Below are 18078 nucleotides of genomic sequence, written 5' to 3'. Positions count from 1 at the left end.
CACTGTTACTCTGGGTGTTTTGTTTTATCACGGCCACAAGCTGCTTTATATATTTTAGACTTAATACTGCTTTTATACAGACTATAATGTGTTTTTGTTCCAATCCAAAATCTGCACAACCACTGGGAATTAAGTGTTTCAGAATAAATTAAGAAATAAATAAATAAAACAATGTGAGTATGAAGCTCATGGAGGTGTCAGTCATGTACACTGAGTCAACCGAACAAAGCACATTGAGCGGGAAACCCTCTGCTTGTTTGAAAAAAAAAAGGAAACGCGCAGTCATTGGCTAACAGTCATAAGCACACGTCACAGATTAGCCAATCACAAGCTTCCGCACCCTCCCGACACTATGAGCTCAACGCCTCGCAATGCTTTAAAAGCAGGCGTGTAACACAGAGCAGCATTTCCAGCGTAAGCAGGACAGAAAGGGAAATTGATTGCAGCAATGGCAAGAACTAAGCAGACCGCTCGTAAATCCACCGGTGGCAAAGCCCCGAGGAAGCAGCTCGCTACCAAAGCCGCCCGTAAGAGCGCTCCGGCCACCGGCGGCGTCAAGAAGCCCCATCGTTACAGGCCCGGGACCGTGGCTCTCCGAGAGATCCGCCGTTATCAGAAGTCCACCGAGCTGCTGATCCGCAAACTGCCCTTCCAGCGGCTGGTCCGAGAAATCGCTCAGGACTTCAAGACGGATCTGCGCTTCCAGAGCTCCGCTGTCATGGCCCTGCAGGAGGCCAGCGAGGCTTATTTGGTCGGTCTGTTTGAGGACACCAACCTGTGCGCCATCCACGCCAAGAGGGTCACCATCATGCCCAAAGACATTCAGCTGGCCCGCCGTATCCGCGGAGAGCGCGCCTAAACCCGCATCAGCCACATCAAACCCCAAAGGCTCTTTTAAGAGCCACCAAAATTACACTGAACGAGACCATTTCCAGTCCAACGCTTAATGAGTCGAAAGTTGTATTAACAATAGCTGGTGCACCTCAAACTACAATTTATATTTCTCAAAGACATTTAAAAAAAAAAAAAAAAAAAAAAAAAAAAAAAAAAAAAAAAAAATAATATATATATATATATATATATATATATATATATATATATATATATATATATATATATATATGCCTAAGCTATTATTAAATACTATGTATTTAAAAGAATACATTTTGTACAAATTGTAACTAATAGTGTAAACACACATTCTTTAGTCTTTTACAATTGCAAATACATTTCTTGAAACCTTTGTCCATTTTCTCACAGCATTAAACAAAAAAAACAAATCTTTATTAACAAAACTCCTGACATTCAGAGCATCTAGTTACAATTTTGAAAAACAAAAAAATATTTATTGTATACAGTAAACAAAATTTGTAATTATGTAAAAGTATATTAACTAGGTTGAATATATTGTACACCATATGCACTCCAAGTTTAGTATTGTATTGAATGTTGTTTAGTATTGAATGTCTGTATATTCAGCACTTGCATACTGTAAAAATACTGCAAAATTCATTCTGCCTCAGCATCACATCTGTGTTGGGTTCAGCCAGAGAACTTTGTCCTGTGCAGATCCAGCCTTGACAACACTCTCAACACCATCCTCTTCCTCGTCTATATCCTCTTCCTCCTCTTCCTCTCAGATTGTTTCCATCCATTGCTCGTATCATCATTCAATGCACCTGTGCACTCTGAGCTGCTTTATATTTCCCACAGCTGGTTTGATCACATCATTTTTCATCTCTTGTTTGTAAACAATGATGACTGTGTTGTAGTTTTGTTTAATTTTGTCACTTGTGTTTCCTGTTGTCCAACACAAGTGCATCACAGTGTAATGTGTGTTTTAGTGAGTGAGAATGTGTTTAAAGTTTTGAAGGAAAAATAAAGTGTATAGAATTTGCAAACGGTTTGTAACTGCCTGAACTTGTTTAAGGTTTTACAGAAAGACTGATTTATTCAATAAACGGGTCCCGGCCAGTGACCATTTGATTCAGAGAATGAAGTTTAGTGTTTTAGCAGTTGTGAAAAACTCTCATTTTATACAGTTTTTAACCAGTGACCTTTTATCCAGGTGTTTGTCACTTCTTTTTATCTTCAGAAAGTCTGCCAAAAAACATACAGTTGGGTATTTTCCAACTTTTTTTTTTTTATTAGGTCATTCACAGATTTATCAAATCTTCTAGCTACTCTCTAATAGCAGCATGGTCTGTTTTGAAACTTTTAGCGCAGGATGAAGGCCAGAGAAGAGATTAATGTTTATGCAGGTGCAGATTCAGCTAAGAGACCTACAGTTTAAATCCCAGAGGCCTGAAATCATTTATATTCTGCAAATGGGTCATTCTACAGAAACGTCCACTTTTCTGTCCCTAGACTTTACAGAAATATTACACTTGAAAAACACTTTAGGATTACAATTTTATATATATGTATACAAATGCCAAATAAATATTATAAAGTATATAATGAATGTAGTGGTCCCCTGGTGTTGTGACACTGGTGTTACCTTTAACAAAAATCTCTTATTTTGAAATAAATAATCACACTGATGACATCACTTGACTTCCTTCTTCCTGTTTCCTGAAGATCAATAAAGAAAGGCCGATGGAAAGTCCACTGTCTCTTTTCAGTTATCAGACATTTGAATTAGAAAATCATAATTTCATATGAAGCTTTTAGTTGAAGTCACTGGTGTGACCTACTTTATTGCTAGGTAATTAAAAAAAAACTAGAGTACAAATGGATTAAATTACTTGATTTAGTGAATATATCATGATTGACAACATGTGGATTGACACCTTGCAGCAGCCATTTTGTAAAATGCATTTTTCATGAAAACTGTCACTGGTGTTACCCGTGAAGGAGTGGATTCTGGAATCCACTGCCGCTTCAATATATATCTTTTTTATTTTGTTATTCATCAACATATATCTTTCTGTTAAATTATTTGAATGACTTCTTCAACGTGTGTTAAAGCATTTATTTTCCTTTTTCAAACACTAGAAAATAATTTTGAATATTGTCTGTACCTCTCACTGAGAGAAAATAAATTGTTATCAGTATGTTTTGGGAAAGTTTCCTGCTCAGAGCAGAGCTCAGATCAACTTCAGCCTTGAAGAAGCTGTGAATCGTGTATGTGTGTATGTGTGCTAAGTTCTGTGCAGGTCCTTTGTTCTGGACAACTGGCATTCTGCTTGAGACCAGCAGACGCCATGTCATGACCCCAAAAGGACATCCGGTACCTAAATCCAGGGTCACCGTGACGAAGGGAGACATGCTTCTGACTATCTGTCCATGTGTGGAAGATTACCAAATTTGTCTATTTTCCTTAGCCAATCAGAATCATCCAACCTGAAGTAATGATATAGTTAGTTGACTCTGTTAGAGTATAATTGTTATGGAAATGTGAATGAACGCAGAGTGGCCTACGAACTCCTTGTGAGACCTGAAGCTGGCTTCTGCTGATGAAACTGCAAGCTATTCTTCATTAAATTTTTCTTCAATTTATTAATTTTTTAAACTTTGACTCTGGGTCTTTATTCAACATATCTGGTCTCAAGGGTCCTAAACTGTTTATCCCTAACACCCGTTTATAGATAAACTTTATTCAAAGCTATTCATTTAGTTATTTTCATAAAATAGCACTAAGATTACATGGTTATAACTTTTCTGTCTCATTGTTAATCCTCCTTTGGGCAGATATGGCTAAATTAATGGTATTTGGCTAAATTGAGTGCAGCTGAGAAGCAGCAACTTTACAGACAGTGTATTTTACAGACAGTTTTAAAATGTTGTTTATGATCATTTACTGACTGCTTTCACTAAGTGACAATGATAAGTCTTTTATTGTATACCAAATGTAAAAATTTAGTCTCATCTACTTCATTATAGTTGAAGAATAAGGATCTTTGGTCTTATGTATCCGTCACTGGTGTTACTGTTTTTTGTCTGTCACATTAAATAAAATGTGTCATATGTGACATGATAATAATTTTACAACCATTGAATTCTGCTACACTCAAGAATTAAGATGTAAAGGATTGCATCATTACTTGTTTATAACTGTTTTTCAAATATTTTCATTGTTATAGCAAACACATGGTTGTGCAATTCAATTAACATCATTCAATCACACTTTTAACTAACCTGATAAAAAAAAAACATAATCTCCTTATTTTATTTATTTATTTATTTATTTTTTTTTTTTTGCATTATCATTATTATTCTGTAACTCTGACGGCATGTACTGAAAAAAATTACAGAGAAATAACATTTCATAAAAACGTTTAAAAATACCAGAGAAGTAAGGTAAAGGTACATGCGATCTTTAAATAAATGCACAGAAAAATAAAAAAAATCATTAAGCTGTCATTTATGTGTATTCATAAAGTCAAAGTGTAATATAATAATGTGGTCTAAGTTTAAATGTTAGAAAAAGAAATACATTTTAAGACATTTTGTCATACCAAAAATGAACGTTTCTGTAGAATGACCCAAATATATCTGAACTGTCTAATAAATGTACTAAACTGTCACATTTCATTGTCTTTCAGTATCTCTGTATATGATATGACAATGTTATAATATTATCTTTGTCAAATAAATCTTATAAAACTTAATTTTTCATACTAAACAAAGCACAGGCCTCGTTAGATCAGTGTTAGGCTGAAATCACAGTGTTTTGTGCTCGAACTATATTGAGGGGAGGGGCGTGTTGCGCCTTGTGACGCGGTGCTGGTTTCTCTCAGGTCCTGTAAGCAAATGTAAAAGGCCTCCTAGTAACACTCGTCTATCATTCTTTATCGTCGCTTTATAGAGTTGTGTTAAACATGTCTGGAAGAGGCAAAGGCGGTAAAGGGCTCGGAAAAGGAGGCGCCAAGCGTCACCGTAAAGTTCTGCGCGATAACATCCAGGGAATCACCAAACCCGCCATCCGTCGTCTCGCTCGCCGTGGCGGTGTCAAGCGCATCTCCGGTCTGATCTACGAGGAGACCCGCGGAGTGTTGAAGGTGTTTCTGGAGAACGTCATCCGCGATGCCGTCACCTACACCGAGCACGCCAAGAGAAAGACCGTGACCGCCATGGATGTTGTGTACGCGCTGAAGCGACAGGGACGCACTCTGTACGGCTTCGGAGGATAAACTTCTGAAACCAGGAACAACTACACCAACCCAACGGCTCTTTTAAGAGCCACACACTCTCTCACATAAAGAGCCATATAGGAATTTAATTGATAAAACGCATTATTTCCTGGATTCAGCGAAAATGTTACTAAATATAAACTGTTTCACAGTAAAATATTGGGATTATTAGTGTTTTTTTCTTTTAGTTCTCTTTAACGATGATACCCAGAATATGTTGGTTTAAGTGGCGCATAAAAGACCTTTTGTAATATTACACAATGTTTAAAGATATAACTAACTTCAAACTAGATCAAAATGGGACTAAAGTTTGCAGTTCAAAATACATAAAACATTAACGAAACTGGTATTTGTTTTACATAAATGGGCTTTTATTTATTATTCGTGTAGTTTAAACAGATTGATGAATCAATGAAGTCTCGAGGAAAAACTGCTTTTAAAGGATGTCTGACTGATAATGGTCTCTTTCCTCCAACACTCCCTCAATGGGTCTAAAGGGTTTTTAAAATTACTCGACAATATTTGTCTAGAATCGCTTATTTTCTCAAACTAATAATAAAAAGAGCGGGAAAAGAAACAAAGGACACAGTCAGGGTGTAGTTCAAACTTTGAGCGGTTGGCGGCGGCGCATGTGATTGGCTCTTATTCCGCTCGTGACGCTTTGAGTTGTCCAATGAAATACAAGTTTATGGGTTTGGTCTATTAAAAGAGGCGATCAGAGAGTTTCTGTATCTCTTTGAAAATTAGCATAGGGCGGTGAATAAATGCCTCTGTGTCGCTTCTGACTTCACATTGCTTTGTCAAGTTTATGTTCAAAAAGCATCATGCCTGAACCAGCAAAGTCCGCGCCTAAGAAGGGCTCCAAGAAGGCCGTCACGAAGACCGCCGGTAAAGGAGGAAAGAAGCGCAAGAGGTCCAGGAAGGAGAGCTACGCTATCTACGTCTACAAAGTCCTGAAGCAGGTTCATCCTGACACCGGCATCTCTTCCAAGGCGATGGGCATCATGAACTCTTTCGTCAACGACATCTTCGAGCGCATCGCCGGTGAGTCGTCTCGTCTCGCTCACTACAACAAGCGCTCCACCATCACTTCTAGAGAGATCCAGACCGCCGTGCGTCTGCTGCTGCCCGGAGAGCTGGCCAAACACGCCGTGTCCGAGGGCACCAAGGCCGTCACCAAGTACACCAGCTCCAAGTAGAGATTCAACCGAGACTCTCAGCGACCCAAAGGCTCTTTTAAGAGCCACCCAACTTCTCCTTTAAAGAGCTTCTGTTTGTAGAATCTGTTTAAAACTAAATGTGATGTATTGAAAAATCGAGTTGGAAATCGTGTACTTCTATTGCTGTTAAAACACTTCAAAACTTGAGCTCATTAGTAACTGTTTCTACATCATCAGAAATCTGCATATTAATTGAGATCAAGTTTACTATATGCATTTACAAAGCATGTGATTATAAGGTTCATTACTGTAGACTGGAGCATTTGGGCCTAGTTAAGTTGACTTCTGATTAATTTTAATAGTCTACACTAGTAAAGTTTAGTGACATTGACTTGTCAGGAGGGTGTTTTTACAATAAAGTCTAATATTTTAGTCTTTGGATTTCTCATTGTCAGTTTATTATGGACTAATGTCCTGCAGCTGTCTGAAAATGTTTATTAAAAAAGTATCTTTCAAGTGACCTGTCAAATGATGGTGACTGAAGGACAATAATGAGAACTGAATATTACTGGATTATGATGCTAACTGGAAGAAATTAAGTTGTCAAATATTGGTGAAAATATGGCATATTGAGAGGTTTATGAGCAATTTTATGTAGGCCGGTCATTTTTGACCTGCAACACAAGTGTGACTTTGTGCCAATTTGTACCAAATAAAATAATTTCAAAACAAGCTTCCTAGTTACACATTAAAGCACATTAGTGTGAACAATTGTAAAGAATATATTAATTTTATTCAATTTTGCCAAAATTACCATTAAATGTTTTTTTTTTTTTTTTTCAGTCAACAATTGAGGTGCATAAGTTCAGCGTAATAAGGCCTGCAATCAGCCAGATCCAAAAAAGAAATACAAAACCTGTGCTAATCGAAAGAAAACAAGCTGACAAAAAAGATTGAATCCAATATTTAGAGATAATAAAGTGAACTGAGAGACATACAAGCAATTTTAAAAGGTCATCATTTTTGACCCGAACACCAAATTAGGCAAAGGGTTTTGATTTCCGCACAAGAGTTAAAGAGGTTGTTCATGGATGAGATGGAGCAGATAGAGAAAGAAAATCAAGTGTCCAGCACACATGAGAACGGTTTAACCAAACTGAAAGACCGCATGCATGCTGGACACTTGATGATGTTTTTCTTTTACAATCTCAGGATCGCGGTACAGATCCAGACACACTGGACACATCCCCAGATAAAAAAGTTTTGTTTCCAAACGTTCTGTTTTGGTTGTGGGAACGGTGATTTGAAATGTTCTAAAACGTGGAAATGTCCAGTTTGCTTAACATTGCTGGAACGTTATCTTAAGGTTAGCATAACGTTCCTGCAATGTTCTTTTGACCTTCATTTTATTCATTTTATTCTTTTGATCTACATTTTATTAACACAACATTCAAAGAACGTTTATTTGGAACATTCCAAGAATGTTAAAATGTCCACATTCATTAATGTTAAATGTTATTTTATGGTTGGAATAATGTTCCTGCACTAGGGGTGTAACAAGATTTCTAGTGGAGTTGCTTCAATTGTAAACTATTGTAAACATCTGCTCTGCTCATCCAGCAAGAGTTGCACACAGTGCAGCAGGAATCACAGTTCTCTGATCATGTGACGAGAGTAAGGCAAGATCACTGATCACAGTATTGCCCAACTGAGCCAAAGCAGCTTATAAATGTCTCATCTTATGGAGTGCACGCTCAGCCACTTTTAATTTTCAAAGCGAAAGTAAAACACAAGCTCCCTGATGCGCGCAAAATACATACAATAGCATGTCCCCCAATATCAAACCTATCTTAGGCAGTTGTAACCACCTCTTAGCTCTGGTCTCTGTTCGCACTTTGTACATTGAGAGAGTACCTTGATTATAGTTGCACTTATAGTTTGACCTTAATAAGACTAAGAAAAAAACTGTTATTTGTTTTTGATATTTATACTTTTTTTATTTATTTCTGTGTTCAATTTATGGAAAAGAGTTCAATTAGGTCACACACAGCCTCAATCAGAAGTTCTGGAAGCTCATAATTCATGTACAGTAAGGTCTGAAGAGACTCATGTGAAATCATACAGAAGATAGACACTGATTTTTTTTATTTTTTATTTTTTATTTTTTAGGTAAACTAACCCTTTAAAGGTGATTACCATTGAAGCCAAGCAATTACCAAACAGCCCAACTGGACATGTATACATACAACAACACATTCGCACTAGACACAAACAAACCAACTGGACAGTCTTAAAAACATACCTAAATAACTGAAACATCTGTCAACTAAAATGGTGTGTTTGATCCGGGTTGGAGTTAAACTCTGCAGGACAGTAGCCCTCCAGGTGCAGGGTTGGACACCCCTGTTCTACCATAAAATGAGCTGTGTGAAACTCTGCAAGAAAATATCTAGTTAAAATTGCAAAGATGTAGTCAACTAAACATCATAATTTCAGTTTTACAAGTAAATATTAACATTGTCACATTTATTTATTTATTATTGACCAGTACAGGGAGCCCAGTTTACATTGAGACACCATTCATTTTCAATACTGTGGATAATACTTATTTTATACCCATGTCTCAGAAGATACAACTCATAAATCCAAAGTACATCAAATATTTCAAAAATTCCTTTGGATATGTTTTACTTAAATCCAGATGATATAAAAAAATGACATTGCATGTTTAATGTGGACATTTTATCGTTCTTGTAATGTTTCAAATAAACGTTCTTTGAATGTTGTATTGTTAATGAAATTTGGTGGAGAATGTTGCAGGAATATTATGCTAAGCTTAAAATAACGTTTTGCTAACGTGAGGAAGTGTACATAACCATATATATGCCAAAGCAATTTGCTTTTTCACATCTTTGTTCACATTCATTGTGGTGAAGTCCAATTTCACATAAGAAATGTATTAATAAACTGTTATGTAGACTCTCCCCAACCTTAAATTTATTTATTTATTATCAGATTAAATACCATTAGTTAAAGGTGCTCTAAGTGATCCTGGGTGGAGTAACTTCCTGTTGACGTTCGAAGTGTTGTCAAACAAAACAGAGGCTAGCTAGACCCTCCCTCCTCCTCCTCCTCCCCTTCCCCTCCGTGCTTCCTGAAACAGTCATGAACGCGCATTTAAAATCATTCTTGTCGGTTATTGGCTGGAGCATGTTTATTATGTTTTGTGGTCCAGGCTGCACCAGGTAGTTTTTGTTGCCGTTTTTGGAGCTTGTGGCGACTACAGAGACCGCGTTTTTTTTTTTTTTTTTTTTACAGTGTGTTCAGGGAACAGGAGCTAGCGGATAGTGAGGAGATGTTTGCGGTATGTGACAAAAAATGTTTTGGCCTAAAAACACGTGACATCGCTTAGAGCACCTTTAAATAAAGTAGGCTTTTTGTGTGATTGTAGTGCAAGGACAGAGAGAGGAACATGGAGAGAGAGAGGACAGAGAAAGAGAGAGAGAGAGAGAACAAGAAGAACCAGGTGAGAAAATGGACAGATACTGAAGATTGTTAAAGTGGAAAAGCAGAGGCAGAGGGGAAAACCCATTCAATCTGCAGTATAATTTCACATGCATTTTATGGATGCTGTGTGTTTTCCCCCATATTAAATACTTTCCAGAAGTACACTTACACTTAACCAATTTTTTAAAGGTGCCATAGAAAAATTGAAAATTGAATTTACCTTGGCATAGCTGAATAACAAGAGTTCAGTACATGGAAATGACATACAGTGAGTCTCAAACTCCATTGCTTCCTCCTTCTTATGTAAATTTGATTTGTCTGAAAGACCTCCGAAGAACAGGCAAATCTCAACATAACACTGACTGTTACGTAACATTAATATACATTAATATGTACGCCCCCAATATTTGCATATGCCAGCCCATGTTCAAGGCATTACACAAGCCAGTATTAACGTCTGGATGTGCACAGCTGAATCATCAGACTAGGTAAGCAAGCAATAACAACAGCGAAAAATGGCAGATGGAGCGATAATAACTGACATGATCCATGATAACATGATATTTTTAGTGATATTTGTAAATTGTCTTTCTAAATGTTTCATTAGTATGTTGCTAATGTACTGTTAAATGTGGTTAAAGTTATCATAATTTCTTACTGTATTCATAGAGACAAGACTGCCATTATTTTCATTTTTTAAACACTTGCAGTCTGTATAATTCATAAACACAACTTCATCCTTTATAAATCTCTCCAACAGTGTGTAATGTTAGCTTTAGCCACGGAGCACTATCAAACTCATTCAGAATCAAATGTAAACATCCAAATAAATACTATACTCACATGATCCAATGCATGCATGCAGCATGCATGATGAACATTTTGTAAAGATCCATTTTGAGGGTTATATTAGCTGTGTGAACTTTATGTAATACATTTATAGAGTCGAGAGCTCGGGGCGGGGAGCGTGAGCATTTAAAGGGGAAGCAGCCTGAATCGGCACATTTATAATGATGCCCCAAAATAGGCAGTTAAAAAAATTAATTTAAAAAAAAAAATCTATGGGGTATTTTGAGCTGAAACTTCACAGACACATTCAGGGGACACCTTAGACTTATATTACATCTTGTGAAAATGCGTTCTAGGGCACCTTTTAACAGTATAATTGTAACAAAAATAATTAGGTATCGTTGTAAAGTAAAATTAATAACACCTTTGCAAGGCGCTGTCTGGATGTCACTTTATTATAAGGGGCTAAAAATGTTATCATAGATTTCGTATACATCTATGTTTTGATTGAGCATCTATTTTGTCACACAGATTCAGCTAGGGAAGAATCAGCTAGGAAAGGGCATCAGAAAGAACAGGCATCACAGCAAGGGAATAATGATCTAGGAACTCCAGAAAGTGGCCCAAGGCAGGTCTATCTCACACAATACCCCCTCAGCCAGTTTGGAGCACAGCAAAGAGCTTTTAAAGGTGCCCTAGAATTAAAAATTGAATTTACCTCGGCATAGTTGAATAACAAGAGTTCGGTACATGGAAATGACATACAGTGAGTCTCAAACACCATTGTTTCCTCCTTCTTATATAAATCTCATTTGTTTAAAAGACCTCCAAAAAACAGGCAAATCTCAACATAACACTGACTGTTATGTAACAGTCGGGATCATTAATATGTACGCCCCCAATATTTGCATATGCCAGCTCATGTTCAAGGCATTACACAAGGGCAGGAAGTCTGGATGTGCACAGCTGAATCATCAGACTAGCCCTTTCATATGCGAATTGTGAAAGGCTACTTCAGGATTTTTTTCAAAAGTGTTTTTATTACTCTTTAGGCATGAAAAAAAAAATCACCTTCATTTTTTTCAAACATGCATTTTTCAAGGAGTTGGTGAAATGTCCACTAGAGTGGACAACGCGCATTTGAGGAACCAATGAAATATGTGTTTGAGAAAACAATTATTAAAAATAAATATTGTAAACACTATAAAACATGTTTTTTTGCTCTTTAACATTGTGTTCATGTATTTTGAACATATTCCAGAACTTTTAACAATCTGTTTTTTTTTTTGTTTTTTTTGCACTTGCAAAAGTTGACCAGTTGGTGGCAGTGTATTGCATGACACATTAGGGTACACTGCCACTGTATTGACTAAAAAACATGAGGACATCAAGGAGCAATATCATTTTTAAAATATCCAAGTATTGATTTTGTGATTTGAGGAAATTGATTAATCATGTGTGGACATCATGCATCACTGGCTATATTTAGACTACAATTAATAGTACAGTTTATAGAGTTTTTTTCAAGGATCATCACTCTCATGATAAAACTAATATGCACAAAATATTGCTATAATAAAAATTAAATTGATTTTCTGCCAAAACATTACTGCAGATGGCATATTTCAAAAAAAAAAAAAAAAAAAAAAAACAATACTATAAATTGTATTCTAAATATAGCCAGCGATGCATGATGTCCACTTGAGTGGACACATGATTAATCACAATTTCCTCAAATCACAAAATCAATACTTGGATATTTTAACAATTATATTGCTTCTTAGTTGTTGCTTGATGTCCTCATATTTTTTGTACCTGCAAGGGTCTGCTAGAATAGAAGGAATGGACAGACATTCCTCCCCTGCAAGGCACATGTGCTATTCTGTCTGCCATCTTGTTTTAGAGAATTTTTTTTTGCACTTGCAAAAGTTGACCAGTGGGTGGCAGTGTATTGCATGACAAATGAGCGTCCAATGTAGTGACTGATGTGCAAATCTGACATTCAGACTCATTTATATAGGAGAAAACAACTATTGAATAGCTGTCCACTGTAGTGCCCTCTATGCATGAAAGGGCTAGGTAAGCAAGCAAGGACAACAGCGAGAAATGGCAGATGGAGCAATAATAACTGACATGATCCATGATATCTTTAGTGATATTTGTAAATTGTCTTTCTAAATGTTTCGTTAGCATGTTGCTAAATGTACTGTTAAATGTGGTTAAAGTTAACATCGTTTCTTACTGTATTCACGGTAGACAAGAACCGTCGCTATTTTCATTTTTAAACACTTGCAGTCTGTATAATGCATAAACACAACTTCATTCTTTATAAATCTCTCCAACAGTGTGTAATGTTAGCTTTAGCCACGGAGCACAGCCTCAAATTCATTCATAATCAAATGTAAACATCCAAATAAATACCATACTTATGCGATTAGACATGCTGCATGACGAACACTTTGTAAAGATCCATTTTGAGGGTTATATTAGCTGTGTGAACTTTGTTTATGCTGTTTAAGGCAAGCGCAAGCTCGGGGGAGGGGAGCACGAGAATTTAAAGGGGCCGCAGCCTGAATCGGCGCATATTTAATGATGCCCCAAAATAGGCAGTTAAAAAAATGAATTAAAAAATAAATAAATCTGTGGGGTATTTTGAGCTGAAGCTTACCAGACACATTCAGGGGACACCTTAGACTTATATTACATTTTTTGAAAACATGTTCTACAGAACCTTTAACAAAAATTGGTTTGAGCAGTTTAAATGGTTGGAGTACTCTGTAGTGCGAAACTCCGCATTTTGCTTCTCTTGTCATCTTCATGGAAGGCAGAACATTAGCAACAATAAAGATGCCCTAAGTAGCTCCGGGTTTTCAAATTGGAAGAGGGCTTTGGAATCCTTTCGGGAGCATGAGAATTCTGCCCTCCATACGTTTACCATCACATGTTGGCAGAGTTTTAAAAGCACGGAAACTCAAGGGGATGTAATTGAGCAGCTGAAAATGGCTAGTGCAGCAGAGATATCAGAGAGGCACCAATACCTTCATCGCATTGTGGCAGTAACCACCTTTTTAGGAAAGCAAGGCATTTTTTTTTTTTTTGAAGTGGGGATTGGGGGTGCGCCAACCCGGTTGGGACATAGAAGGGGGTGCGCAGGGAAAAAAGTTTGGGAACCGCTGTCCTATGCCATACATGCAAAGGTATACCTGAAGCTACTGCATTCCTCGAATTACCGGAGAATGTGTACACATTTTTCAGCAGTTCCCTTGTGAATCACAACAAGTTTGTAGAAATCCAGAAACAACTTGGATTAAATCCATGTGAACTTGTACAGCTCTCCACATCAAGATGGGCATGCCAAGTGAAGTCTGTCAGTGCACTCCTGAGCAACCTTCCTGTCATTTTAACATATCTCAGGACCATGAACACACCCATGGCCCTATGGGATCAAGTCAAAGCTCTGCAAGCCGAAGACACTCTACATTTTTTCGTTAAACAAAACAAAAAACAACAAAAAAAAAAAAAAACAAAAAAAACAAAGGGTCGTTTTTTGTCGTTTCTGCTTATTTCATTTCAAATTGGAAAACAAACTATCAAAATGTACATGGACCATGCTTTAATGTTTAACTAGGAAGCTTGTTTTGAAATGCTTTTATTTTGTACAAAATGGCACTAAGTCACACTAGTGTTCCAGGTCAAAAATGACCGGCTTTCTCAAAATGCTATAAACCTCTCAATATGCTATATTATCACTAATGTTTGTCAACCAGATTTCTTTCATTGAGCATTCATAATAGCTGCTCCAGTAATATTCAGTTCTCATTATTGTCCTTCAGTCTTAGATGCTTCAGCCATCATTTGACAAGTTAGTTGGAAGATATTTCTTAAAAAAAAAAAAAAAAAAAAGGCAAGATTTATCAGACTTTATTGTAAAAACACCCTCCTGACAAGTGAATTTCACTAAAATAATATTACTATGAGAATCAGAAGTCAACTTAACTAGGCCCAAATGTTCCCATCTACAGTAATGAACCATGCATTTACAAAGCATGTGATTATAAAGTAAACTTGATCCACATTAATATGCAGATTTCTCATGATGGAGCAAGTGTTATTAATGAGCTCAAGCTTGAAGTGCTTTAACAGCAATAAAAGTACACGATTTGTAACAACATTTGAGGGCTAAAATTGAGATTTCAGCTGTGCATTTAAATTAATTTGTCCAAAACTGTAAACCATGTTCCTTTATCCACGTCATTCCAAACAGCCATAGTTTATCTGGATTAGACGTGCATGAAGTTACAATCATGAGAGTTTAGAAAGTCCACCCATTTCCAACTCGAATTTTCGATACATCACATTTAGTTCTAAACAGATTCTACAAACAGAAGCTCTTTAAGGAGAAGATGGGTGGCTCTTAAAAGAGCCTTTGGGTCGCTGAGAGTCTCGGTTGAATCTCTACTTGGAGCTGGTGTACTTGGTGACGGCCTTGGTGCCCTCGGACACGGCGTGTTTGGCCAGCTCTCCGGGCAGCAGCAGACGCACGGCGGTCTGGATCTCTCTAGAAGTGATGGTGGAGCGCTTGTTGTAGTGAGCGAGACGAGACGACTCACCGGCGATGCGCTCGAAGATGTCGTTGACGAAAGAGTTCATGATGCCCATCGCCTTGGAAGAGATGCCGGTGTCAGGATGAACCTGCTTCAGGACTTTGTAGACGTAGATAGCGTAGCTCTCCTTCCTGGACCTCTTGCGCTTCTTTCCTCCCTTACCGGCGGTCTTCGTGACAGCCTTCTTGGAGCCCTTCTTAGGCGCGGACTTTGCTGGTTCAGGCATGATGCTTTTTGAACACAAACGTCACAAAGTAATGTGAAGTCAGAAGCGACACAGAGGTATTTATTCACCGCCCTATGCTAATTTTCAAAGAGATACAGGAACAATCTGATTGCCTCTTTTAAAAAGCCAAGCGTCACGAGCGGAATAAGAGCCAATCACATGCGCCGCCGCCAACCGCTCAAAGTTTGAACTACACCCTGACTGTGTCCTTTGTTTCGTCTCCCGCTCTTTTTATGATTAGTTTGAGAAAATAAGCGATTCTATACAAATATTGTGAAACATCGTGTGATTTTAAAGCCCTTTAGACCCATTGAGGGAGTGTTGGAGGAAAGAGACCATTATCTGTCAAACATCCTTTAAAAGCAGTTTTTCCTCGAGACTTCATTGATTCATCAATCTGTTTAAACTACACGAATAATAAAGAAAAGTCCGTTTGTGTAAAACAAATACCAGTTTCGTTAATGTTTTCTGCATTTTCATCTCTTGATAACTTTAGTTCCATTCTGATCTAATTTAAAGTTAGTTATATCTTTAAACATTGTGTAATATTACAAAAGGTCTTTTGTGCGCCACTTAAACCAACATATTCTGGGTATCATCGTTAAAGAGAACTAAAAGAAGTGTTATTACTAATCCCGATATTTTACTGTGAAATAGTTTATGTTTAGTAACATTTTCTCTGAATCCAAGAAACAAAGCATTTTATCAATAACATTTGTATATGGCTCTTTATGTGAGAGAGTGGGTGGCTCTTAAAAGAGCCGTTGGGTTGGTGTAGTTGTTCCTGGTTTCAGAAGTTTATCCTCCGAAGCCGTACAGAGTGCGTCCCTGTCGCTTCAGCGCGTACACAACATCCATGGCGGTCACGGTCTTTCTCTTGGCGTGCTCGGTGTAGGTGACGGCATCGCGGATGACGTTCTCCAGAAACACCTTCAACACTCCGCGGGTCTCCTCGTAGATCAGACCGGAGATGCGCTTGACACCGCCACGGCGAGCGAGACGACGGATGGCGGGTTTGGTGATTCCCTGGATGTTATCGCGCAGAACTTTACGGTGACGCTTGGCGCCTCCTTTTCCGAGCCCTTTACCGCCTTTGCCTCTTCCAGACATGTTTAACACAACTCTATCAAGTGATGATAAAGAATGGTAGACGAGTGTTTTAGTAGGAGGACTTTTACATTTGCTTACAGGACCTGAGAGAAACCAGCACCGCGTCACAAGGCGCAACACGCCCCTCCCCTCAATATAGTTCGAGCACAAAACACTGTGATTTCACCCTAACACTGATCTAACGAGGCCTGTGCTTTGTTTAGTATGAAAAATTAAGTTTTATAAGATTTATTTGACAAAGATAATATTATAAGATTGTCATATCATATACAGAGATACTGAATTACAATAAAATGTGACAGTTTAGTATATTTATTAGACAGTTCAGATATATGTGCAGAATATAAATGATTTCAGGCCTCTGGGATTTAAACTGTAAGTCTCTTAGCTGAATCTGCACCTGCATAAACATTAATCTCTTCTCTGGCCTTCATCCTGCGCTAAAAGTTTCAAACAGACCATGCTGCTATTAGAGAGTAGCTAGAAGATTTGATAAATCTGTGGATGAGCTAATTAACCCATTTGTGCCCAAATCATTATGAATGGTTTCATGCATATAGTCGTGTTAATAGTGTCCTATGTGAACATGTTCTGCATTTATTTTCCACTGTTTTTTTTTTTTTCTTTTCTTTTTTCTCATCCTATTTGAATGTGCAGCAAATATGTTTTATGCACCCCTTCAGTGTCAAATTTGAATAGGAGGAGAACTTTTGGCATCTAACTCAAAATAACTGCTTTCATCAGATCAATCTTTATTCATAAACTAATTTATTATGTATAAAAGTCGAAGAACATTCGACACAAACCCAAAAAAAGCTGCATCTATTGATTTATATATAGATTATAATCTCTTGAATATGAAACACAACAATTTTTTTTTTTTTGTCTTAAAGTGGTGGAGCAAAGTGCAGAACAAAGTGCAGCCATTAAGTTTTCCCAACAGGGCATTGTGAATCAAAAAGTTAAATTACATTATTCATTAGAAAAAAATACATCTATATGTGACCCTGGACCACAAAACCAGTCATAGGTCACACAGGTATATATATTTTTTTTCCTTTTATGCCAAAAATCATTCGGATATTAAGATCATGTTCCATAACATATAAATGTTCTACCATAAACATATTAAAAATGTATTTTTGTGAGAGGATATGCATTGATAAGGACTTCATTTGGACAACTTTAAAGGGGATTTTCTCAATATTTAGATTTTTTTGCACCTTCATATTCCAGATTTTCAAATAGTTTTATCTCGACCAAATATTGTCCTATCCTAACAAACCATACATCAATGTAAAGATTATTTATTCAATTTCAAGAAATGGACTGGTTTTGTGGTCCAGGGTCACATATACAGGTGCTGCTCATATAATTAGAATATCATGAAAAAGTTAATTTTTATATTGTAAATTATTTTAAAAAATGAAACTTTCATATATTCTAGATTCCCTACATGTAAAGTAAAACATTTCAAAAGTTTTTTTTTTTTTTTTGATGATTAGAGCGTACAGCTCATGAAAGTCCAAAATCCAGTATATCAACAT

At 37.1% G+C, this 18078-nt stretch overlaps 4 protein-coding genes across 4 annotated transcripts; 2 read left to right on the top strand and 2 right to left on the bottom strand.

The window, feature by feature from the left end:
- The first annotated feature begins 422 nt into the window (after positions 1-422).
- On the top strand, positions 423-5430 carry LOC125247316 (histone H3-like). The gene is made up of 2 exons (XM_048158568.1): positions 423-777; positions 4811-5430. The coding sequence occupies exons 1-2, from the start codon at positions 449-451 to the stop codon at positions 5133-5135; spliced, it is 654 nt and encodes a 217-aa protein (XP_048014525.1). The 5' UTR covers positions 423-448; the 3' UTR covers positions 5136-5430.
- A 214-nt stretch (positions 5431-5644) lies between these two features.
- LOC125247306 (histone H2B) lies at positions 5645-6730 on the top strand. Its single transcript, XM_048158562.1, has one exon. It carries the CDS (start codon positions 5960-5962, stop codon positions 6332-6334), a length of 375 nt encoding a protein of 124 aa, XP_048014519.1. The 5' UTR covers positions 5645-5959; the 3' UTR covers positions 6335-6730.
- An 8222-nt stretch (positions 6731-14952) lies between these two features.
- Positions 14953-15463, bottom strand: LOC125247305 (histone H2B). Its single transcript, XM_048158561.1, has one exon. The coding sequence runs from the start codon at positions 15419-15421 to the stop codon at positions 15047-15049; it is 375 nt and encodes a 124-aa protein (XP_048014518.1). The 5' UTR covers positions 15422-15463; the 3' UTR covers positions 14953-15046.
- A 699-nt stretch (positions 15464-16162) lies between these two features.
- Positions 16163-16565, bottom strand: LOC125247311 (histone H4). The gene has a single exon (XM_048158563.1). The coding sequence runs from the start codon at positions 16529-16531 to the stop codon at positions 16220-16222; it is 312 nt and encodes a 103-aa protein (XP_048014520.1). The 5' UTR covers positions 16532-16565; the 3' UTR covers positions 16163-16219.
- Between the last annotated feature and the right edge of the window lie 1513 nt (positions 16566-18078).

Source organism: Megalobrama amblycephala, linkage group LG15, assembly GCF_018812025.1.
Source record: "Megalobrama amblycephala isolate DHTTF-2021 linkage group LG15, ASM1881202v1, whole genome shotgun sequence".
Lineage (NCBI taxonomy): Eukaryota > Metazoa > Chordata > Actinopteri > Cypriniformes > Xenocyprididae > Megalobrama > Megalobrama amblycephala.
This window is presented reverse-complemented; position numbering and strand designations above follow the sequence as displayed.